The sequence below is a fragment of the Callorhinus ursinus genome, unplaced genomic scaffold (genome assembly GCF_003265705.2).
Source record: "Callorhinus ursinus isolate GAN/ISIS: 27379988/994484 unplaced genomic scaffold, GSC_fseal_2.0 scaffold8, whole genome shotgun sequence".
In the NCBI taxonomy this organism is placed as follows: domain Eukaryota; kingdom Metazoa; phylum Chordata; class Mammalia; order Carnivora; family Otariidae; genus Callorhinus; species Callorhinus ursinus.
Window position 1 is genome coordinate 27420100 of NW_027397070.1, and position 26207 is coordinate 27446306.

Below are 26207 nucleotides of genomic sequence, written 5' to 3' on the forward strand. Positions count from 1 at the left end.
AACATTTCACACATAACTGCATGTCCCACTTCAATATAAAACTTAATTGCGAATAGGGCCATCAAAATTATTTTGATATTCCATAGAAATATTCAAAATAATATCTCATCCTACAATAATTCCACTAAAATAAAACTACAATCTGTTGCCAGGTATTTTAAGAATACCAAATCTAGCCCACTGAGATTATTCCGTTATAATTTCTTTTACTAATACCCAACTATCACATCTTAAAAACATGAAATTTTAGGCCACTAGGTTATTTCAGTAAATCATTCCTGACTGTAACTATACATGAGAATAAAGCTATAAAATAACTGTAAGTGTGTTTGTACTGATATCACATATTCATCTTTTTAATATTACATTCAAAGTGAGCAACTTTTTACTTCTGTGGAAATAATAACGGAGTTAAAAGGTAGAGTGATTAAAGTCAAACCAAATTTGTTTGAAGTATACATACATATTGTGGTAGTAAACTTTTTTATTCAAATACAACATCCACACAGGAAAGAACACAAATTGTAAGTGTATAGTTTGATGAATTTTTACAGAGCTGATAACACTTATATAACCCCCACACAGGTTAAGATACAGAACATTACCAGCACACCGAGAGGCCATCTTCTTCCCTCTTCCTGTCATTACCCTCCCCCAAAGGTAACCACTATTCTGACTTTCATCACCATCTATAAATTTTGCCAGTTTTTGAATTTATATAATAGAACTATATACAGCTTGTACTCTTCTTGTGACCACTTCTTTTGATCAACACTATTTGTGAGGTTTATCCATGTTACATTTAAAAGCAGTTTATTCTTTTTCAATGATGTATTCATTATATGAATATACTAGTATGTACCGTATGTATGTATGTGTTTATCCATTCTATTGCTCATGGACATGTGTTATTTCCAGCTTCGGACCATTATAATACTAACTGCTATGAACATTACCATAGCTGTCTTTTAGTGCACGTGTATATACACATTTCTGTTGGGCAATGCTTAGGAGTGAAATTGCTCATTCACATGATATATATATAGATAGCCTCAGCTTCAGGAAGCACTGCCAAATATTTTTCCAATTTTCATTGTACTAATTTTCACTCCAAATAAGTTCTTGTAACTCTACCTTCTTAAAAACACTTGGAATTGTTACTTCTTAAATTTTTAGCCATTCAGGAGGTGCGTATTGGTATCGCTTGTGGTTTTATTTGCATTTCTACCTACAGTTTATCTGCTAATTGGATAAGGGAAATGCATCTTATGATGGAGAGAATTAACTGTCTCCACCTTAATTCAGTAATCAAATGTGGCATCATTAAGTGAGAAAACCAGATATCATCCATGTTAGAATAAGATAAAATACCAATAAGCCAGCACTGTTAAGTATTCTTACCCAAAACGTTTAATGGAGCTAGGCAATCTAACTTCCAGTTTTTAGAAAACATAAGGGAACAGAGGAGCAAGGCAGACAAAAGCAAAGGAAACAGACAAATCCAGAATATGGAAAACCTGGCCCATTTATCTAAAAGGCACTATCATGGGAGAGAAGGAGAGGGAGTTTTAAGACATCGAGACATTTAAGAAACACACCAAATGCAATTCATTTAGTTAATCCTTAACTAAATTTTGGTTCATAAAAAACACCTATAGAAAATAATTTTAGATGAAAAAATTTGAATATGAACTGGGTATGAGATTAGGCTATGATAAAACAAATTCCTGTTAATTTTGTTAAGTGTGATAATAAAATTGTGATTGTACAAAGAAGAACAGTAATTTTTAGAGATTCATGCTGGCTATTTACGAATCTGTAAATGTCATGATAGCTAACATTCTCTGGAATGCTTTAGAAAAAAATTATAGGTGAAGCAAATATAAAATATTAATTGTTGAATCTAGGTAGTAAGTATATGGTTGTTCATTCTATTTTTCTACTTTTCAGTTTGTTTGATTTCATATAAAAAAAAACTGAAGAAAGCAACTAAAAAGGGCTTTTAAAAACTTAGATACTGGGGCACCTGGGTGGCTCAGTCATTAAGCATCTGCCTTCAGCTCAGGTCATGATCCAGGGTCCTGGAATCGGGCCCCACATGGGGCTCCCTGCTCGGCAGGAAGCCTGCTTCTCCCTCTCCCACTCCCCCTGCTGTGTTCCTCTCTCGCTGTGTCTCTCTCTGTCAAATAAAAAAAAACTTAAAAAAAAAAAAAACTTAGATACTAAGAAAGATCCTAAGCATTAATACTATTCCTCATAATACTATGCTAAAACACAAACAATTCTTCCCCTCAGGGCTTCTGCATGTGCATCCTCTCAGCCTAAAACACTCTTTCCCCACATATCCACAGGCATATTCCTTTACTTTATTGTTACTAATCAGTGAGATCTTCCGAAACTACTCTCTCACCTTACCTTGATTTTTTTTTTCCATTGTCCTTAACACCATCTGACATTCTAGCTATACTGGTTTTGTATTTGTCTCCTGCCACTAGTATATTAGCTCCATGAGGGCAAAAACTTCAGAGCTTCAGAAAGTACTCTTTCCATGACTTAGCCAAAAAGCAGAGCATACTAGCCCCATTTGAACAATACACATTTGAACAATACTACAGTTTTCAAAGTATTTTCCTATTTTGTCTTATAAATTTCTTGTAAGTTAGAAGGGAAGGTTTTATGAATAGTTCACAAATGAGAAAACTGAGCTTGGAGAAGTTAATTCATTAATCTGGTTCCAGAACCAGAAGGAACAGAATCCAAGTCTTCTGACCTTTGACCCAGTATTCATGCCATAGTCCTAGGCAAGAGAATTTAAGTTTAAATTGTCTGGCAGTTCAGGGGCCCCTGGCTGGCTCAGTCAGTAGAGCACCCAATTCTTGATCTCAGGATCATGAGTTTGAGCCCCATGTTGGGTGCAGAGATCACTTAGGTGAATTTAAAAAAAATGTTTTTAAAAACTGGCAGTTCACATGAGAGATGATGGACTCTGAAAAACAAACTGAGGGTTCTAGAGGGGAGGAGGTGGGGGGATGGGTTAGCCTGGTGATGGGTATTAAAGAGGGCACGTACTGCATGGAGCACTGGGTGTTATACGCAAACAATGAATCATGGAACACTACATCAAAAACTAATGAGGTAATGTATGGTGATAAACATAATAAAAAAAACTGGCAGTTCAAAAACACATCAATCGTTTAGCATATTTATATAATATTTTGAAATGTGCAGAATTAATGAGTTCTCAATAATTAAGAAAAATTTTAAGAAAAATATAAGAAAAAAAGAACATTAACAGAAATTTACAAAAGCAAATAGGAAATAAGCCTTTTAAAAATGTTCAACATCACCAGTAATCAAAAATATGCAAATTAAAATAGGAACTTTGTCGATAAAGAAGATTTTTTTTTTAAGATGGTAATGTTCAGTAGTGGCAAGATGTATGAGCAGCAAGGAATTCCAAACCTTGCTGGTTTCTGGAGGGCAATTTGACAATGTATTCTAACAGCCTTAAAAAACCCCATTTCCTTTGACAAACTTCACCTCCAGAAATTTAGCCAAAGGAAAGAACCAGTGATATTCAAAACAGGGTACAAAGGCAGGCATCATGGCACAATAGCAAGTAATTAAATATAATTTTAGACGAAAAGTAGGATATATAGCACGATCCTAATTTTCTTTAAAATATATATATATATGGGGCGCCTGGGTGGCTCAGATGGTTAAGCGTCTGCCTTCGGCTCAGGTCATGATCCCAGGGTCCTGGGATCGAGTTCCACATCAGGCTCCCTGCTCCTTGGGAGCCTGCTTCTCCCTCTGCTTCTCTCTCTCTCTCTCTCTATCTCATGAATAAATAAATAAAATCTTTAAAAAAATAAAATAAAATAAAATATATATATATGAACATGAGAAAAGAGACTAACAAATGGGAAAAAAAAAAAGAACACCAAAATGTTAACAGCAATAATCTTTGACTAGTGGCAATTTACAGAATTTCTTTTCTGTAATAAGCATATATTATTTTATGACCACACGTATTAACTTTCTTTAAATAAGCAGACATTGTAGAGCAATACATCAAATGACTAACCTCTTCTGCTCTTCTGAAGACCACATTAGCATGCTGAGGGATGTCCACTTCCAAAGAGTCCCTTTTTCAAAATGGAAATAAATGTTTTATATGGCTAATCTGAAGAATAGTCATCCAGGATGTCAACATAAAAGAGAACTTTAAGTTCTTACACTAAGAACTTTAAGTTCTTACATAAAAACAATTTATGAAAAAAGATTACAATTTAGTAAGTCTGAGAAATTTTAGACATAAATACAGACTAGATGCTCCAGTCTCCATCTTCATCTTCATTTAGCAAAGTTTAAAGGTCTAAATTTTAATCAAGTTAATAATTAATGTACAGACTTTAGCTTAGCAACTGGTTCTATTAGAATTTACTAGAGTAAATTTATTAGAATTTACTAATACTAGAATTTACTAGAGATCTAAGTTTATTTACAAGTGAATATATTACCATATTTTAAAAAGAGAAAAACTCTAGTGTTTTGCTAAATACAGTGAATATTTAATGTTCAAGATACCTTAACAAGAGTAGAACTCCTGCTTTCCCCAGAAGACGCCAAGCAACCCATTCTGCAGTCCTCCTATCAGCTTCATACGTCGCTTGCTGACTAACAATAAAAACCAGTGGTAATCCTAGTTGGAGATGAACAGTTGAAACCTGTTGAGGGTCTTCAGCAACTTCAGTCTTCATTTTAAAAAAAGAACAAAAGGTCTTCACTGTGTGAGAAGAGGGTTCCAACATTTGGATTTAAACTCTAATTCTTATTAATAAAGTCATGAGTAAAAAAAAAAATACAAGTCTGTGAAATAAATCCAATATTAACAGAAATGACCTCATTATTTCCTAAGGTTAATCCTCCCAATGTACCTATATAGTTTAAGCATTATAAAACACATTTACAAAGAGTTAAACATGAAATTACAACCACAAGGAATAAGCATATTATAAAGAAATTTTTAAAAAACAATTAATAAAACAGTGTGGTACTGATAAAGAGATATTTCAAATGAAATAGAATAACAGGAATAAATTCTTTTGTATAAGAATTTAATGACACATTAGAAAACAGTGAGGAACATCTGAGTTAGGACAGCAGTTTGAATATATACATCTAATTTTACTCCCTCCAGAAATCCCAGGAAAACTATAGCAGGAAGATTTTTTTTAAGGAGATAAACATACATATATGTGAAGAAAGGAAAAGAGAAAAGGCAAACATTTTTTTGGAAGCTGAAGAACAGAATAATAACTGACTTAGGAGAATCTAACAAAGCAAAACCGTAAGCCATGAGAGAGAAAGCTAAGAAACAATTCAATTTTAACTGCAGCATCCCTAAAACTGCGCAGGACCTGTCAGTGCCTGGTATCTCTGGAACCAGGACAGAAATACTGGAGGGCAGCGGCAGGAAGGCTCTGAAATAAGGAGGAATAGGTAAAAGCTTTGGAGGGGTTAGATCTTGAGATTCCCCTCCCAACTCCATGAGTTTAGGCAACTGTTCCTCCCTCACACCAGAAGAAATCTGGGGGGACTTCAGAAAAATCTCAGAGTGTGAATACCATGCCAAAAGTGGGGGGATTAAGTAACCAAATGCTAAGACGCCCCCAACTCCCTACCCACTCAGTTCCCAGAATAAAAGCAGCCAGACTTCTGTCCTCTGGGCAGAAGGGAAGATCCTTTTCTGAGAACTGTAAGCCCAAGAAAAAGCCTGAGGATACTGACATTAGGGTTCACCAAAAAGCAGCCCAGGTCCAATCACCCTACAGAGCTCAGAATTAACAAGTCTCAACTACAGTCCCAGAATTTCCAATCAGGTTTTTAGGTTCATATACTAAATCACAAACACATATCCAAGGAGTAACACAGATCTGAGGGAAGCCTCTAACATAAAAGATAGAAACCTGAAAAAACAGATAACATGGAGAAAACATAGACTATTCAGGAAGCAGATTCAGAAAATCACCACCGATAAGCTCCAGGTAATGGGAAGATACTGCATCCGTAACAAAATAAAAGTTAAAATTGAACACATCTGCCAGAAAGTAAGTACAGCAAAAGATAGAAAATAGGAGAAAATGTAATAAAGGTGAAGGACAGGTTAAAGAGGTCCAGTGTCCAACTAGGAGTCCCAGAAAGAGAAAAGGGAGAAAATAGAAGGAAGAAATCATCGCTGAAATAAACACAGAAGCTTCTCATGACTGAAGGAACATGAATTGCCAGACTGAAAGAGCCACTGAGTAACCAAATAGTGGATAAAAGTAGATACCACAGGAAGATGCTTTCTTGCAAGCTTTGCAATTATTGAGAATTTTTGTTAATCCTCAAAGTTTCTAGAGAAAAATTAATATTTACCCATGGTAGGCTGAATTCCAAAATGGTTCCCAAGATTCCTGGTGCACAAATCTTGTATAATCCCAATCCCTAGGAGAGCCATTCCCTTGATTAGATTACATTATAGAAGACTGTCAACACAATGCAGTGAGATTGTCCTGCTGGCTCTGAAGGAGGAAGCTGCAATTTTTGGAGAAGGCCCTATGTCTAGGACCTGAGAACAGCCTGTACGAGCTAGGAGCAACACCAGCCAATGAGCAGCAAGAAAGTGGGGACCTCAGTCCTACAACCACATCAAACTGAATTATACCAAACTTGAATGCGTAGAACAGCCTGAAGGAACAGGAAGACCTGGTTCCTTCTTTGTGTACTTGGAGAACAATCAGTAATTCAGCATTAAAAAGTGAAAATGAGGAATAAGCAATAAGGATGGAGATCTGGCAAGGAACCAAATCATTAAAAACCTTTATTTCCTCCTAAGAAAGTGGGGCTTTCTTCTGTAAATGAATTGAAACCATTTTGAAATTGTAAGAAATATTATAATGTGTGTTTAAAAATATTATTCTGCCAGCAATGGCAAGTATGAATTTCAAGGGAGTGAAAAAAATGGGGGGGGGGGGGGAGAGACCAGATCAGTTACTACTACTAAAATAGAACATGAAAGACGGTGAAAACCTCGATTAAGGCACTGGCTGTTAGAATGAAGAATTCAAAAGATATTTAAAATGTAAAATTAGATGCAGGGAGACGCAGGAATTGAGAATGATTTCCTGGGTTTCTGCTATGAATGACTGGATAGTAAATTAACCAAGATAATGGAGAAAGAACAGATGGTGGAGAAGGACAACACACTGATGTTGGACATATTGAGCTTAAGGAGAGATACACCTAATTAGTAGTTAGAGATATGAGAAATACATCTAATTAGTAGTTAGATATATGGGTCAGGAAGTCCAAAGAAAAATTTGACCTGAAAGTTCAGATCTGAGAATCAGTGTAGTTAATGCCATAGAAACAGATGAGATGACTTGAAGGGTGTTTTCTAAGCATCTATCATTGTGTGTGTCGCAAAGTACTCTAAAACCTGATAGCTTAAAATAACAAGAATCACTTATTTTGTTTGTATATCTGCAAGTTCATCTCTGATCCACGAAGCATTAGGAGGGCCTCTGGACGGGAGGCAGAAGGTCTGCTTTAAAGATGGCTCATTCGGGATGCCTGGGTGGCTCAGCTGGTTAGGCATCTGCCTTCGACTCAGGTCATGATCCCAGGGTCCTGGGATCGAGTCCTGCATCAGGCTCCTTGCTCCAGAGGGAGCCTGCTTCTCCCTCTACCTGTCACTCCCCCTGCTTGTGTGCTCGTGCACTCTCTCTGACAAATAAACAAAATCTTTAAAAGAAAAAAAAAGATGGCTCCTTCACTGGCTTGTAATCTGATGCCGACTATATGAGATCAGTCAGGGCTGTAGGCTAGGGGCCTCAATTCTTCTTCACCAAGCTTCTCCTCAGATTTAGTCTGACACCAAGGTACCCGAGTTTCAAGAATGAGCAACCAAAAAGAGCAAAGGAGAAGTGCAAGGCATCTTGTGACAGACGTCAAAAGTCACACATCATCACTTCAGCCCTATTCTATTGGTCAAGACAGTCACAGAGGCCCAATCAGCTTCAAGGAGAGGGGACATAGACTCCACCGGATAGGCACAAAAATTAAATTAAATTAAAAAAACTTTTATATATTTTATGTAAAATATAGATTATATATATAAATTGATAGAATATACAAAAGCAACAAAAACACTCTTGCATTGTGGGGGATTACCAATATTTTTTTTTAAGATCTTATTTATTTATTTGAGAGAGAGAGAGCAAGGGGAGGCACAGAGGAGGGACAAGCAGACTCCAAGCTGAGCGCAGAGCCCAACATGGGGCTCAATTTCATGACCCTGAGATCATGACCTGAGCCGAAATCAATAGTCAGATGCCCAACCAGCTGAGCCACCCAGGTGCCCCACCAATATTTTTCTAAAATTCATAAATTACTATTAAATTAACTTAGAAATTAATTTTCAAAAAAGGATATCAAGGAAAAAAGAATTATAACAGACTGCTATTAACTACTGTACACTTATAAATTAGATAAACTAGAAGACAGGATAAATTCCCAGACACATACAACCTCCCAAGACTGAATCATGTAGAAATAGAAAATGTAAATAGATATATAATAAGGAGATTGAATCAGTAATCAAAAACCTCCCAACAAAGAAAAACCCAGGCCCACATGGCATCAATGGAGAATTCTAACAAACATTTAACGAAGAACTGATGCTAATCCTTCTCAAACTCTTCCCAAAAAATGAAGAGTAGGGAACACTCCCAAACTCATTGTATGAAGCCAACATTACTCTGATACCAAAGCCAGACAAAGATATTACCAAAAAACTACAGACCAATATCCCTGATGAATATTGATGCAAATATCCTCAACAAAGTACTTTTAAACTGAATTCAACAGGACATTAGAAAAAATTAAGCTCATGACCAAGTATAATTTATCCCTAGGATGCAAGGATGGTTCAAAATCAATGTAATAATATACTACATTAACAGGACAAAGGACAAAAATCACATCATCCTCTCAATTGATGAAGAAAAAGTATTTGACAAAATTCAATACACTTTCACAATAAAAACATTCAACAAACTAAGAACAGGATAAAATTTACCTCAACATAATAAACGTCATATATGAAAAGGTCACAACATCATACTCAACAGTGAAAAATTGAAAGCTTTTCCTCTAAGATCAGGAACAAAGCAAGGATGCCCACTATTGCCACTTCTATTCAACATAGTACTGGAAGCTGTAGTCAGAGCAACTAAGCAAAAAATAAACAAATAAAAAGCATACAAATTGGAAAAGAAAAAGCAAAATTATCTCTGTTCACAGATGACATGATCTTGTATGTAGAAAACCTAAAAATTCCACAAAAAATAGTCAGAATAATGAATGAATTCAACAAAGTTGCAGGATATAAAATCAACACTGAAAAGTCAATTGTGTTTTTATGCACTAACAAGGAACTCTCCTAAAAGGAAACTAAGAAAATAATCCCATTTATAATAGCATCAAAAAGAATAAAATATTTAGGAATAAGCTTAACCAAGAAAGAAAACTTATACATTGAAGGCTACAAAACATTGCTGAAAGAAATTAAAGACACAAATAAATGTGAAGACATCCATTCATGTTCTTGGATTAGATTTAATATTGTTAAAATGTCCATACTACCCAAAGCCACCTACAAACTCAATGCAATCCCTAGCAAAATTCCAATGGCACTTTTGCAGAAATAGGGGAAAAAAAATCCTAAAATTCATAAGAAATCTCAAGGGACACCAAATAACCAAAACAACATGAGGAAGAATAAAGCTGGAGGTATCACGACTCCAGATTTCAAAACATAGAGCAATCAAAACAGTGCAGTACTGGCATAAAGACAGACACAGACTAAGAGAAGAGAACAAAGAGCCCAGAAATAAGCTCTCGCATATGTGGTCAAATATCTTTGAAAAGGACACAGAGGCTACACGATGGGTAACAGAGTCTTCAACAAATGGTGCTGGGAAAACTAGATATTCACATGCAAAAGAATCAAGATGAATTTTCATCTTACACCAAATACAAAATAACTCAAAATGGACTAGTGACCCAAATGAAACTATAACACTCCTAGAAGAAAACATAGGGGAAAACCTTCATGACAATGGAATGTAAATGATTTCTTGGAAATGACACCACAGGCACAGACAACAAAAGCCAAAATAGACAAATGGATCTACATCAAACTTAAACATGTCTGCACTGTGGGAAGAAACAATCAACAGTGGTAAAAAGACAACCTACAAAATGGGAAAAAATACTGCAAACCATGTGTCAGATAAGGGGTTAATATCCAGAATAAACAACTCCTACAACAACAAAATAAACAAACTAAAAAAGGGCAAATAGACATTTCTCCAAAGGACAGACATTTGAATAGACATTTCTCCAAAGAAGATAGACAAATGGGCAACAAGCTTAGGAAAAACTTAACTGATCATTAGGGATATGCGAAGCAAAAACACAATTGCATTATCAAAATCATTAGGATGGCTAATATCAAAACAAAAATAATGACACAAATAACAAGTATTGGCAAGGATGTGGAGAGATTAAAAACTTTTGCACACTGTTGGAAGGCATATAAAATGATGTAGCCACTATAGAAAACAGTATGAAGGTTCCTCAAAAAATTGAAAACAAAACTACCACATGATCCAGCAAGTTCATTATCCAAAAGAATTAAAAACAGGATCTCAAAGAGATAATTTGCAAACCCACATTCATTACAGCATTATTCACAATGGCCAAGATGTGGAAGCAGCTAAATACTCATTATTGGATGAATGGATAAATGTTATACACACACACATATGTATATATATATATATATAATGGAATATTATATGGTCTTAAAAAGAAGGTAATCCTCCAGAAGGGAGGTCAGTGGGGGGGATGGGTGAAATAGGTGATGGGAATTAAAGAGTGCACTTGTGATGAGCATGGGGTGATATATGGAAGTGCTGAGTCACTGTATTATACACCTGAAACTGATATTACACCGTATGTTAACTAGAATTTAAATAAAAACTAAAAAAATGCCAATATTTACAACATAAAAAAAAAAAGAAGGTAATCCTGACAAATACAACAACATGGATGAACCTCGAGGACATAATGTTAAGTGAAATAAGCCAATTACAAAAGACAAATACTGCCTGATTCCACTTATAAGAGGTCTCTAAAATAATCAAATTCATAGAAACAGAAAGTAGAATGATTGCCAGGGCTGGAGAGACAGGGAAATGGGGAGTTGTTTCTCAATGGGTATGGAGTTTCAGTCATTTGAGATGAAAATGTTTTATTAGAGATTTGTTGTACAACAAGGCGCATAGAGTTAAAAATACTTGTATTATACACTTACAAATTAAGAGGGTAAATTTGTTATGTATTTTTTGCCACAATAAAAAAAAGGAAATGAGGCAATAATGCAAAGAGCCAACACCCTTCTATATAATATGGTACACTGCCACATGATTCTTCAAGGAATAATAGAAGCTAAATGAATAAACTATAATAGCATCCTTCTAATTAATTACAGAAAGGAGCAGGTTTAATTTAATTCAACTGTCTTGAATCTGAGACAGAGAGCTATCCTCATGTACAAACAAAAAATGAAATTTTTCAGATAAATTATATTACATATTTATCTATTTTTAAACATTTTATCAGATATTTGCACTTGAAGAATCCTCTTGGTATTCAGATAAAGCTTTCTAACTACGAAGAATCCTCTTGGTATTCAGATAAAGCTTTCTAACTACTAGAATAAACTGAGTCCAATACAGGAAAAACCATCAGCATCCAAAAATGTCCTTGGTATTAGCCAACAGGACAATAACCAAATGATCTTCCCATGTTTTCATTGTTGGAAACCTTAAGAACGCATCTAGAGTAACTCCATACCTGCCAGAATGTCACTTAATCAATTGAGGATTGAAACCCACTTAAAATTCTATGCTCGGGGCACCTGGGTGGCTCAGTCGTTAAGCGTCTGCCTTCAGCTCAGGTCATGATCCCAGGATCCTGGGATCGAGCCCCGCATTCGGGCTCCCTGCTCAGCAGGAAGCCTGCTTCTCCCTCTCCCACTCCCCCTGCTTGTGTTCCCTCTCTCACTCTGTCTCTCTCTGTCAAATAAATAAAATCTTTTTTAAAAAAAAAATTAAAAAAAACAAAATAAAATTCCATATACTCAAGATTTATTTTCAGTTTGTAAGGATTAAAATGATATGCCCCCAACTTGATAAGAAGACTAGTTGTGTTATATATCTACAATAATTAAGTGTCCAAGCACCCTACTTCACACACACACACACACACACACACACACACACACAATCCCAACTGCACCTATTTTCATATGCTTAGAAGTGAAGTATAATGCATCAAATTGCAATGATCAGGCACACAAAAAGTTTACAAAAAAGTCTAAATCCCAGTTTATATTTTTATTAATGTTTACAGATAATGAAAACACAAACTCTTTCAGATTCTGGACCCATGAGCCTAGGCTAGTTTACAAGGCACCTTACTAACCATACAAAACCCAACCATCATTGAACCCCAAAGGCCTGTATATAGATTGATGTGGAAGACAATAAAGGAGTGGTTAAGAGCAATGTGAGAGGGGAAGATGAGCATCAGCGGGGCTGTGAGAAAATAAGAACAGAGTAAGAAACACTAACCCAAAGTAAACTACAACTAAGTCTTATAGGTAAGAACCTGTAAGTAATTAAATTTAGGTACTAACTTTCAGGACCTCTCTAGCCCCTTCTAGCTTACTATACCATCAAAAGGCATAAGCCAGGTACATCAAATCTTGTTCTAAGAGGTGTTTTGTATCATGATGGTTGGCCTTACTTTGCTCTTTAACCTCCAGTATATTCTCCAAAAACAAAAACAACCTCAAATACTGATGCAGCCAAATGTTTAATGTACCAAAATGTAAAAGTGACCAAACTAGCTCAGAACCCTTTATCATCTTCCCATTCCTGCAAGGTTAAGCCTTAGCCATCCCACCAAGAGTCTCTGGGAACTTTTCATCAAGGCTTGTGTCCCTTTTCTGTACTTTCCATTTATTTACTCTATTCTGGTACGGACAAATCCACTAACCTGTGGTTTTGGACTGCCAGGCCTTTCTAGGCTGACACCAAGGTTTAGATTCTCAGCCTGGCTCTCCAAGCTGGCACTGATCTTCAGTTCTGCTTTTCAGATCTTTCTTGGCTCCATGCTACCCTCCCCATTTCTAGCCAGGCTTCTGGAACCTCTGCCTGAATCCTACTTCCCAGTTCCCTAGTTGTCTAAGGAAAATAAGGTGCTTAGGTGATAATATGCTGATGTATCATTTTGTGAAGAGTATTAAAACAAACTCCAATGTAGCAGGGACTTGGACTGCCAAATTAATATTCCTTTTGGGTGAACAGTGGCTTAGAGCAGGGTCACCTGCAGTGCACAGTTCCAGGAGTACCATTCACCTTGTTGTTTCTGAAATGTAGGTTTCAGGGGCTGGCACTGCCATAGACACAATATAAATGGTGTACATGATACCCTGCTTTCAAGGGAAGCCACACTTAATTGAATACCAAGTCATTATGAAATCTTCAAAGTTTTTGTTTTTTAACTTTAAAACTAATATTACATAATTCCTGGTAAGTATGCATAGTAAAATGAAGTAATATCGGAGAATTGCCCTGTCATTATCTATCTTAAAAAAACAAACAATAGTTTTAAAACACAGCCAAACAAAAGTAACAAGCAGAAACTTTAGGAAAGGGACATGACTTCAAGCCAGAATGTAGTAGCCAAAAAAGGAACTGAAGATTTTTAGTAAAGCTTGGGGAGAGTTCTAGTCCTGCCCCCAGTGGCAAAAGCAGTACTGGTGAGTAGACAAAATCCTGACAATTCTTTTCTTTTCTTTTTTTTTTTTTTTTAGAGAGAGAGTGCCCATGAGCAGGGCAGTGTGGAAGAGGGGCAGAGGAAGAGGGAGAGAGAATCCCAAGCAAGCTCCATGCTCAGCACGAGCCAAACCCAGAGCTCAGTCCCACAACCCTGAGATCATGACCCCAGCCAAAATCAAGAGTCAGACACTTAGGTGCCACACAGGTGCCCCAAAATCCCGAGAATTCTTAATAATATTTTGGTACTGGGGGAAAAGGAAATGAGTCTGGAGAGAACAGAGGCTGGTGAAGAACTGAACAGTGAGCTGGTCTCTCTCTCTCTCTCCGCTCTACGCTGAAATGGGAGATCAAACAAATTCAGGGGGTATTTTCCCCAGGGAGAATGCCATGTGAAAGGAAAGGAAAAAGATTTATATACTGCTTTTTTAAAAAAATATTTGAAGGCAAGATCCAACTAAACAAAAACTGACTCAAAATAAAGAACTCAAGAAATATTAAAACAATATTTCCTAAAGAGCCCTCAAATGAACAAGTGACATATCAAAACTTCCATAACCCCTCACTTCACATCAGTTTCTTTTTCCTCTGCTAAATTCAAATAAGAGTATAAATTTCTTACTATAAAGCAGCACACGTAACAGTATGTGTCCATTAATCCACACACCCACAGACACTGTATGTGTCCATGTGGGCACAGACATGACTGGTGTGATGGTCATCTAACAGTTCATTTCTGAGTAACAGGATTAGATGGCTTTAAAAAAGCTTTTTCCTTTATGCTTTGCAGCACCGTTTGGATCATCTGTAATACACGTGCACCATTTTTATTTAAAAAGGATATACTGAGTGAGAAGGCCTACTGAAGGTCTTACACATGCTCAAGACAAGCTGCAAACTTTCAGAGAGAAAGGTCTGCCAATCACCTCACTTAAGTCTCTATAAAATCCTTCCAGGCTACTGCTAAGGGAAGTGGGGCACAGAAACACTATAGTCCCACTGTTTACCAACTTTTAAAGTGGTCATCAAAACATTCACAAAAGAGGTCTTTCCTTAACCACGATGTGGTCTTTGTGGTCTTGGAGTGGCCGCAGTTCATTAAAACTACTCCCACTTACACAACGCTGTATTTGGATTTCAATACAATATTTCCAGGCATTAAAATGTCATTTCATGAATAGTGTATCTTCTATTCTACCTTTAATAAGTAACTACTCCTAAATCCCCTCAGTAAAAGAATTATGTCCAAAAAAAGGGAAAAAGAGGGGCACCTGGGTGGCTCAGTCATCAAGCGTCCGCCTTCGGCTCAGGTCATGATCCCGGGGTCCTGGGATGGAGCCCCGCATCAGGCTCCCTGCTCAATGGGAAGCCTGCTTCTCCCTCTCCCACTCCTCATGTTTGTGTTCCCTCTCTTGCTATGTCTCTCTCTGTCAAATAAATAAAATCTTTAAAAGGGGGGGGAGAGTTCATCTAACTAAAATGCATATCTGCGAGTTAAAACCTAATAAATTTTATGTATGAATTATATGAATAATATATTAAAATAAGAAACATAAAGGGCTCCTGGGTGGCTCAGTCGGTTGAGCCTCCAACTCTTGGTTTTGGCTCAGGTCGTGATCTCAGGGTCATGGGATCAAGCCCAGCACTGAGCTCCACGCTAGCGTGGAGTCTGGTTGGGATTCTCTCTCTCCCTGTGCCTCTGCCCCTCCCCCTGCTTATGCGTGCTCTCTCTCTCTCTCTCTCTCTCAAAGCAAACAAATAAAATCTTTAAAAAATAATAAAATAAAATAAGAAACATACCAGCAGGGGTGCTTCCATTGTCTTAATAAATCGATGAATATTCAGTGTAGTCAGTGGTGGTTCCATCAGTGTTCTTCTACATTGCTCAGTCAAATCCAAGACTTGTTTACAATGAAAAAAGTAGAGATGTGCATTTTTGATATCCTCAGTGCTACAAATTAAAAATTAGGGACAGATTCACTTGAAGAAGTTCAATGTGTTATCTTTCTACCATCCAGAAAGACATAGTTCCAAATATCTTTAAGTGTCATGCTTTTGAATTACTGTTGTAGTAAAAATCTAAAACAGTGAAACAAAATGGACCTAAGCAAAAAAAGAAGACACAAATAGTTTTAGAGATGTATAAGCAATTTTTTCCCTAAACTTTTTGATATGGTAGCTTCTAAATTAGGTTATGGACAGGTCCACACAATTTTTTTTTTTAAATAAAAGGCTGTCACCTTGAGGACAAAGATCATCTTCGAATGTAGTTGCTTTTCTAGAGCTATGCTAAATAAAGCCTTGTAACACAAATTTTCTAGGTTTAATTTAAACTCAAATCTGTTTTGAATAAACTTCAGCCAAAACATGCCTTAAGATAGAAACCATGTGACAGTTTGTGGGAGTTTGTGAGTTTGTATCTGAAATATTACAAAACTCAGCAAATATGGCTTATAATTTGAGTCTGGCATCCCTTCAATATGAGAATTCAAAGATAAACTTATAGTGGGTAAGTAAGGTTTGCCAAAATTAAAATAGCATTTTAAAAATCTCCATATGGCATTAGCAGGGTTTGGCAAAATACTGCAAATTTTTATTTTTAAAATGTTATTTTAATTCTGGATACACACTTAAACTGAGATCTGAGGTTCACTGATTTCAAATTTAATTATAAACTAATTTCTAATAAGACTTAATGATTAAAGAAATAATCAGTCAAAGATTACTTAAAGTCTACTCTGTGTTAGGCCCTGTACCAAATACAAAAGACTAAGATGAATAAGATGACTCAAATCTTTGAGGGGCTTAGATTAAAGGAGACATATTTAGTTTTTTTTAATGTAGTTTGTAAGTGCTATAATATGCAAAGTACTATGAGAAAAAAAGAAATATTTCATTCTGCCTCAAGTCATAAAGGAGAAAGAAGGAAAGGGAAAAGAAGATCACAGAGATTAAAAACAGTAAAGGAGAGAAGGACTTCCCGAAGAAGATAAGACAAATGGGTACTTCCGACAAAGGAACTGTAGAGTCAAGACCCAATTAAAGTACTTAACTTTTGAACTCTTAAACTCAAAGTATTTATCTTTTGAACTATCTAGGTTCTCATATAGTCATATATATTAAAAGGAAATAGTCACATATATTAAAAGTAAAGTATTGAAAGCAGGAGGACCCAGTTGAGGTTGGACATCATATCATAACCTCTGAAATAATGAAGTAATTTTGGAAAGTAATTTAACCAGAGATCATTGGTTGTAGGTAACAGAAACCAAAAAGGTGGGGAGGGGGGGCTTACTGGAAGTGTAGAACTACATATCACAGAACACAAGGAAAATTCAAGTAATTAGATCAAAGAATAAATGTATAGATCTGAACAGCAAGAGTTCAAGGGACCTTCATTTTGCCATTAATACTTTTCAGCTCCCAACTCTCTTTATAAAGATAACTCTCTCTGCTTTACTTTTACATGGCCAAAATATTCCTATGAGCAAGAGAGCCAAAACACTGTATAATCCCATTCCTCCATGCCCAATTCCAAGTTCCTGAGAGAGGGCATCTCATTTGCTCAGGTAAGCCAGTGGGCTGGTTGACCCCAGATCGGGTGGCCACCTCTGATCTGACTGACGGTAATATGTATGGGGTGAGGGGGTAACATCCTTGGCCTATACACAGATTCTTTAAGAGGGGAGTATGGGGAGGTCATAGAAAGCACTGGTGTCCCCATGGCACACCACCTCTTCTACTACCTATCCTATACACCCTCCTTAACCAACATATAATTTCAAACAAATTCAGGCCCAACATGATGTAATGATTAATATACTAGACTTTATCCAGTGTCACAGCCCCAGCAACTGGAATAGTGCCTAGCACATAGAGGGCATTCAAGAAATACTTGTTAAATAAAAGAATGAACAAATGAAAGAAAAAATGCATTCACCTCTCCTCCATTAGAAGACAACCCAAAGTCCTAGCCAACTACTTCATCCAGAAGTCATGCCATAGGATTAGAGTACTCTGAATGCGCAGTCCCTCCCTGTCATATCAGGTCTAGGTATGACTCCTTACCATCTTGCTATCCATGAATAAATGAGTACTGAAACATATCCAATGAATGTATCAAATACTCAAAAGTATACCAAAAATAAAGAGTAACTGGACATTTTAAAATTCTCATTTTAAAAATAGGGGAAAGCAAAAACCCTTCCAGAACATTACCATGTTTAGCCATAGATCAGAATATGCTATGTATACAGTATAGCTTGCTGAACAGATTTTGTAAATGATAGGACCTACGTCTTGCTAATAAATAAATACTCTTCTGTGTTTTAAGCATGTCACCTTTATTTGCAACTATTCATCACCTGAAAAATAAGTACATGAAAAAAAGTACAAACAATTGACCGTCAGCAAAACTGCGGGGCTACCCTAGAATTGCCATAAGATGAGAATAATCAGGCTTCCCCCATTCTGGGATGGGAAACTGGCAGTCTACATTGGGAGTAGCAAAGCAGCTGGCTAAACCACTGCTTATCATATATCTTGAGACTCGGTGACTTATAGCAAAGCTTTGCGGTACTGTCAGCAGAAGTCCCAAATTGTTAAAAATATTAATTTTTATACAAACAGTAATCATACATCAAAGTTTTCTTTAATTCACTAATGAGGGAATCAGCAGAATGACAGTTCAATCAGAAGAGATGAATGAGAAAAGGAACGCTCAACGGGGAGTCTGCTTCTCTCTCTCCCTCTGCCTCTCCCCCTGCTTGTGCTCACTCTCCCTCTCTCCTTCTGATAAATGAATAAATAAAACCTTTAAAAAAACAAACAAACAAGCTCTTGCATGGTATAAAAAAGTCACACATCACCATTTTGCCTTGCTTTGTATTAATTTTCCTGAAGAGCATTTTGAGGCAAAGTCTTTAAAATATACACTGGTTATTCCCTGTGTTCTATAAGTACCAAAGGAAAGAAAAACTTCAACCCTAGGTTGCCCAGGCAAAAAGTCAAAAGAAGGCCTCTACCTGAAATTGGAAGCTAGAAACTAGACAAGAAAAATAAACATTTAAAACATTCTGCTCAAAAACCATACTTAAGTACATTTAAGACTAGCCTAACAAAGTAACTTACAGAACTCTCAGGAAGAACTTCTGGAGCTTAGTTATGAAAGCTATTTTATCACCTATCTGATCACTGTGGGAGATCTATTCCTAAAATACACTTGGCCACTCATGGGATCATATATTGTGCTTATCCATATTGTCTTTATTCACCTTAGCCTAACATCATCTCTGCATATTTAAATTCATTTTCAGACTGTAGAATGGCAGACAATAATAATAAAGGGGATTTCCAGTTTCATTTATATATTCCCATCTGCTTACAATTCCTCTCGGGTGAGTCCATGATGTGAGAGTCTGATGGAGATGTTGAATAAGTAATGTGAAAGAAGCAAACTTAAAATTGTTGACATATGCCTCTTGTACATACCCAATACTTTCCAAAAGGGCAGTTTCCGTGGTTAGGACAAACTGGTACGTAGTCCCATACACAAAAGCAGCTTCCATGACTGCTCTGTGCTCTGAAGAGGAGACAAGACAGTTGGGAGACACAAGAAGTTAGTTTGTGTGACTCTCTTCTGAATATTGCCCTACACTGTTTTAGGCTCTGTTATAAAGAAAAATTCCTGGTAGGGATCCCAGTTGGGAAAATGCAGGCAGTTAAAGAAATTACGAAAAGTCTTTTCTATTCAAGGAAAGAGAAGAGTTAACAGGAAACAGAAATGAGTTATACTTGAGAATATAACATATGACAAATCTGTGGCAGTTTCTTCCTCGTAGTAGGGGAGAGTCTCTACAGAGACTATGCATCCACCATCCAATTTTTGTATGTTATATTTTATCTATATATATGCCTGTGTATTGTTTCTGGCTTGGTTTTCTTTTAATCACTTATTCTTATACATAGTTTAAAAAGAAACAATTCTACAAAACATTAAGAAAAACAACAATTTCTCCCCCCCCACCCACCTCCACCCCATTTCCAATTCCCAAGGGACAGCTGCTTTCAATTCTTTTACTGTTTCTTTTGGTATTTACCTCCAAGTCTTTAAATGATATTCTTACACTCTTATTTCCTGCTTTTTAAAGTGTTATTAATATTACCTATTGACTTCCCACTATGGCAGATGACAACTTAGCTCTTTCCCGAAACTTCACTCCACAAACATGCACACTTCTATCCCCTCAATGATCCCAATATAGTTCTAATTTTTATTAGCTCAATTATCTGTATTTACATTGTCATAACTCAGTATATACTATTTACAAGTGAGCCATAGAATGCAAAAGGAACATTTCTCCTTTTTTGAGCAACTTTTTCACCAGTTATAACTTTTTAATTTGTTTAAATTTATTTCTAATTTATTTCTAAATTCTTCCACTACTGGCTAATGTTCTCAATACTTCAAATAGATCAGCACACTAGCAGTTCCCTCTTCTTGGAGACATTTCTGCAGAGCCTACTGACTTGCTGCATTACGGACTCCTGCGAATGGGCCTGCTGCACAGCTTCTATCTTGGGAACTCACTACTCACTTCATCACCATCCTGGAAATTCTCTTACTCTTTCTCCTATATTGGGTCCTTTGGCCTGTTATCCACATCCTCTTGACTGATTTGCTCCCTTGCTCCCATTCTCTAGCACCTTCTTGTGAGAGGATATATGAAATACACATATTTTGTGACCTTACGCTTCTGAAAGTGTCTTTATTCTATACTGTAACTAATTGTAGTTGTCTGCATATTGAATTCTACGTTCATTTCCCCTGAGAATTCTGAAAGCGTTGCTCCATTTTCTTCAGTGTCTAGGGCTGCAACTGAGAAGTCCAATGCGATTCTGATTCTTGATCCTTTAACTGTATACTCTTTCTTTCTTTCTTTCTGGAAGCTTTTAGAACAGTGTTTGTTCCCAATATTCTGTACCTACAAAATGAGATGCTTTGGTGTGGCTCTACATTCATCCATTATGCTGGGATTCAGTGAGCCCTTTCAATTCGGAAGCTCAAATCCTTTAGTCCTGGGAAATTTTCTCAAACTATTTACTTGAAGCATTTCTTCCTTTCCATTTGATTTTATTTTCCCTGTTCTCCTCACTGCCATTTTAGGCAGTCATCTTCCTCTCCCCCACTGAATCTTCCACCACGCGAGTCAAGTGTCATCAGAGTATTCCACTCACGGTTCTGCCTTGGAGTCATCTACCACCCCAGCCAGAAACAAGCCCCCTCATTCCACAAAAATAATTTAGCTTCTGTCACATTGTCATTCTCTCCAATACTGTTTCCTCATAATCCTTGGTGATTTTATTATCCTCATAGATGATACTTGCCAATCCTGGCCTCTCAGTCTTTGGTCCTCTCTAGAGACTCCAGTGATCTCTCTTCAAGTCTACCTTAACCACCCGCTGCTATGGTCCCACACCAGACCTTATAATTTACCAATCACTTGCAAACCCCTCCAAAATCTCAAAGTCTAGCATTCCCCCAACCCCTTCCTTCCATAAACACACCCACCCTTCCATGTCCAGGTCACTCTGTCTAGCACATAATCCCCCAGGAACTACAGTTTTATCGTTTTCACTGTCCTCCACTCCTTCAGTTTTCTCTTCCTTCTTAGCCCAGCTTACATTCCATGATCTTTATAATCACTCCCCTATCTGGCTAAAATGCAATCCAGGTTAAGTCAGATACTCTGCTTACTCTGTACTAAGTAAACATGGCTGGAGGGGAAAAAAAACAAAAAGCCATTAGCATCACCACACTAATGAGCTCACTTTACATATTTTTTAAAGATTTTATTTATTCATTTATTTATTTATTTGAGAGAGAGAGAGAGAGAACACAAGCAGGGGAAAGGGCAGAGGGAGAGGATCATAAGCAGATTCCTCACTTACACAGGGCACGATCCCACCACCCTGAGATCATGACCTGAGCCAAAATCAAGAGTCCGACACTTAACCTACTGGGCCACCCAGGCACCCCATGATCTCACTTTAGATTACTGATATCAAATATTATTGCTGCCTGGCAACCATTCTTTTTTTTTTAAGATTTTATTTATTTATTTGAGAGAGAGAGCACAAGCTGGGGACATGGGGCAGAGGGAGGGGGAGAGAGAGAAAATCTTAAGCAGACTCCCCACTCATGGAGCTCCACACAGTGCCTCAATCTCAGGACCCTGAGACCATGACCTGAGCTGAAATCAAGAGTCAGACACTTAACAAGTCTGAGCCATCCAGACGCCCCAACCATTCTTTATTTTCAGGCCTTCTAAAACAACTATTTCATCTCTTCTCTCTTCAAACTATCTGATGATTTTATTTTTATTTCACTGAGAAAACATAGCCAATTACAAAAGCAAAACCAAAAAAACTTCCACAAGCATATTTATCTGCCCACTTAACAAAACTGATGTTCACATTCTGTCTTCCCTCCATTTACCATAGATGAATTTTCTGTGCTCCCAGAACCACACCTCCCCTCATTCACTAGATTTCATCCCTTCTTGTTGACTCAAAGATGTTGTTCCAATAATTCTCCCTGCTTTTTCCTCCATGCTATAGTTTCTGCTTTCTACTGGATCTTTCTCGTCAACATACAAATATACTTAAGAAATTCTTCATTTGACCTACATACTCTTCCAGTCACAGCCCCATTTTCCTCCTTCCCTTAACAGCAAAATTTCTCTAATGAGTCTCCATATCCACAGTCTCCAGTTGCTCTCTACCTAGTCTCTTATACCCCTATCAGGCATTTACCCCACTTTATAGAAACTGTGCTTGTCAAGGTCACCAACAAATTCCATAGTGCTAAGCATAATTAGGCCAACTGGCAGCTCTTATCCTAATTAACCTTTCAGCATCATTTGACACAATCGTTCCTATCTCTTCCTTAAAACCCTATCTTCACTTTGCTTACAGGACATTCCTACCACACAGTCCATTCCTTCTGTCTCTTTATTCCATCTCACTTCCGTGACCTGTAAATGTTGACAGATCTGAACAGTTCAGTCTTTTCTTTCCCATCTAGCATCATTCACTTTGTGATCTCTTCTGGTCTCACAGCTTTATCTCCCAAATTTATAGCCCTAGTCTGTATCTCCACCATCAAATGCGGACTCATAGCATCCAACTACCTTGCTGACATCTCTCCAAAGATGTCTACAGGGTATTTCACAAGTATGATGTCCAAAAGTGAATTCCAGAGCTTCCTCTCCAAACTGTCTATTTTCAATCTACCCCACCTCAGTTATCAGCAATTTCACCTTTCAAGTAACTCAAGCTAAAACCCCAGAGCCACCCTGGTCTGTACTATTTCTCTCTCACTCCACATCCAATATGTCAGCAAATTCAGTTAGTCCTACAACCAAAATACTGGCTGAGTTCAAATTTATTGCCACCTCAACTAACACCCTGATCCAAGCCACCCACCATCATCTCACCTCTCACCTCTCTTATTGCAATAACTTCCTAATTTTCCTTCTTTATTCTACTATTCCTCCTTCCAGCCTATTCCAAACACAAAAGTCAGAATGATCCTGTTAAAATACAAATCAAAGAGTTCTGGTTCCACTGTAGCAAGGTAAACTCTCTCTAGCTCATCCTTCTCATTGACGACAATTACAAACTATGTACAATAACTTGAGAACCCTGTAAACAAAAACAGGCTAATTGTAGAGCATTATTTTACAAGTATATTAAATCTGTGGCATGCTATGTAGCCATCAAGCTTTATGTTTATTTATTTTTTTTAAAGATTTTATTTATTTATTTGACAGAGAGACAGAGAGAGAACACAAGCAGGGGGAGCAGCAGAGGGAGAGGGAAAAGCAGCCTCTCTGATGAGCAGGGAGCCCAACGTGGAGCTTGATCCCAGGACTCTGGGATCATGACACGAGCCAAAGGCAGATGCTTAATTGCTGAGCCATTCAGATATCCCAAACTTTATGTTTATAAAAATTGTGATTTCCAGTAAGTGATTTATTTCATAGAGCATATACCATTTTTAAAATATCTTTAACATTTTTATAGTAACATGATCAAGTTAAAACCATTAACAAATTAAAGTCCTGAAATCATAACAATAATTTGTTCATAAGATGTTTATAAACTTCTTTACTACAAAATTACATAATTGTACATATTACAACTCAAGGTGATGCTGTCAAAATTATATATTTTTTTAAATCAGGAAAAGGTCATAAATAGCAAATGTTAAAATAAAACAGAAAGCCATTCAGTCAATATTATCAAATACTGTAAACTACTATACCAGGTACCATGAGGACCATAAGGAAATAAAAATAGTAATTGACGCTTATAGGACACTCCTATACATCAGGAACTATTTTAATTATTTGAATTCATTTGGTCCTCACAATAACACTAAGAAGTAGGCATAGTTATTTTCACCATTTTATTGATTAGGAAACTAAAGTTACGTAAGTTGTGCAAGGTCATGGGGGCAGGGCATCTAACTAGGCAATCTGGCTCCAGGGTTTTTGTTCAATCACATTACTAAGCTGTCTGCTTAAAGAAAGAAAACTTAATGGTAAGGATGCTATTTTAAGTCCTTCAACATGCGCAGACAAGTGCAGAGGCACAACAAAGATTAAGAGAAAAGTTAAATACCTGGCGTTCCAATGGCTCTTACATAGGAGAATGCAATGTTGGCTTTTCCTTTCAGAGCATTTTCTATGTTCTGAAGGTCTTCCAGAGTGGTAATATATTTTACTTCATTAAAAAGAAGAGCACTGAAATAAACAGAGATGTTATTGGTAGAAGAACCTGATAAGTAGTTATTTAATATGTATTTTCAGTAAGTTAAAGAACCTAATCAAAAAGAGAAATTTAACTCTTTTGAATAAATTATCAGTAGTAAGAACTTAAGCACTTTTTAAAAAGATTTTATTTATTTGAGAGAGAGAGAGCATGTGTGAGCACAAACAGGCGGAGAGGCAGAGGGAGAGGGAGAAACAGACTCACTGCTGAGCAGGGAGCCCGATGCGGGGCTCAATCCCAGGACCCTGGGATCATGACCTGAACCCAAGGCAGACGCTCAACCAGCTAAGCCCACCCAGGCACCCCAGAACCTAAGCATTTTAATACTGAATTAAAATCACTCTCTCAGTCATTTGTCTATACCTGAGAACATCAACCAGGAACAGTTGTGAGAAATGGTGCTCGTTCTCCATCACAACTACCTTAATGTATTTAAGTTGTATTCACTAATATCCTACTTTGGCCCAATAATCCCGTAAACATCTCTCAGCCTTGAACATATTTGAGCCCTTTACACATCTAAACTGAAGGTTCTTTTCCACAGCATACAAGGCTCTGCATGACCTACTTCTCCAATTCCATTTTGTTTTACCATTCCTCATGTCTACCATACCTTAAGCACACCTCAAGGCCTTTGCACACACAGCTCTCTTTGCTGAAAACTATTCTCTCTGCTCCTTCTCATGTATCTGGTCTTAGTTTAAACATCACTACCTCAGAGAAACCTACCCTGTTGGTCCTATGTAATTAGGTCTGTAGCATTTTTCTCTTTAATTTCACACTATTTGATCCTTTGTAGCCCTTATCACAATTTATAATTGCTCATATATTTATTTACTTGTTTATGCTTGTGTCTTTTATTAAAACTGTTACCTTCCTGAGTCAGGGCCTTGCATATTTTAATCACTATATCTATAATAACTTAGAATAGAGCCTAGTACACTCTAAGCAATCAATATTTGTTGAATGAATGAAAGAAAAAGCAGGGTAGGAATTATTTATTCCCATTCATTTGAAGAAATGCAAATCCAAAACAGAAGAGCTTACTTATTCAAAAATACATTTATGGAATTGAGGAGCCAGGAACAGAACATAAAACAGGTCTCTTTGTTCCTAATTCAGTGATCTTTCCACTTGACCATAATTCTTCCAGATCATCTTTTCAATGTGTAGATCAGACTAATTAATCATATTTCTTCATCCAAAAGAATTTCCTTTTTAAATTTTCTACTTCTATATAAATTATCTATCCCTAACAGCTCATCCCACTTAATCCTCCACATGCATGTGTGTGTGCGTGTGTGTGTGTGTGTGTTTTAGGCTAAACTTTAAGGATTTTTAAAAACTGTTCCAAGTCCATATACTTAAATAATCAAACTGTCTCCAATAAATTAGTCAACCATAGTTTCCTCT

At 36.9% G+C, this 26207-nt stretch overlaps 1 protein-coding gene across 4 annotated transcripts in view; it reads right to left on the bottom strand.

The window, feature by feature from the left end:
* Positions 1-26207, bottom strand: part of TXNDC16 (thioredoxin domain containing 16) — a 117553-nt gene that overhangs the window by 47958 nt on the left and 43388 nt on the right. For all 4 annotated transcript variants that reach the window (XR_012378987.1, XM_073895225.1, XM_073895224.1 and 1 more), the window contains 5 exons: positions 24645-24766; positions 19449-19539; positions 15759-15909; positions 4591-4757; positions 4088-4148 (listed from right to left, as the gene is read on the bottom strand). Coding sequence is in view for 3 of the 4 variants with exons in the window: in XM_073895225.1 (XP_073751326.1) it covers positions 4088-4148; positions 4591-4757; positions 15759-15909; positions 19449-19539; positions 24645-24766 (592 nt within the window). In the remaining variant the exon portion in view is untranslated. The remainder of the gene's footprint in view (positions 1-4087; positions 4149-4590; positions 4758-15758; positions 15910-19448; positions 19540-24644; positions 24767-26207) is intronic.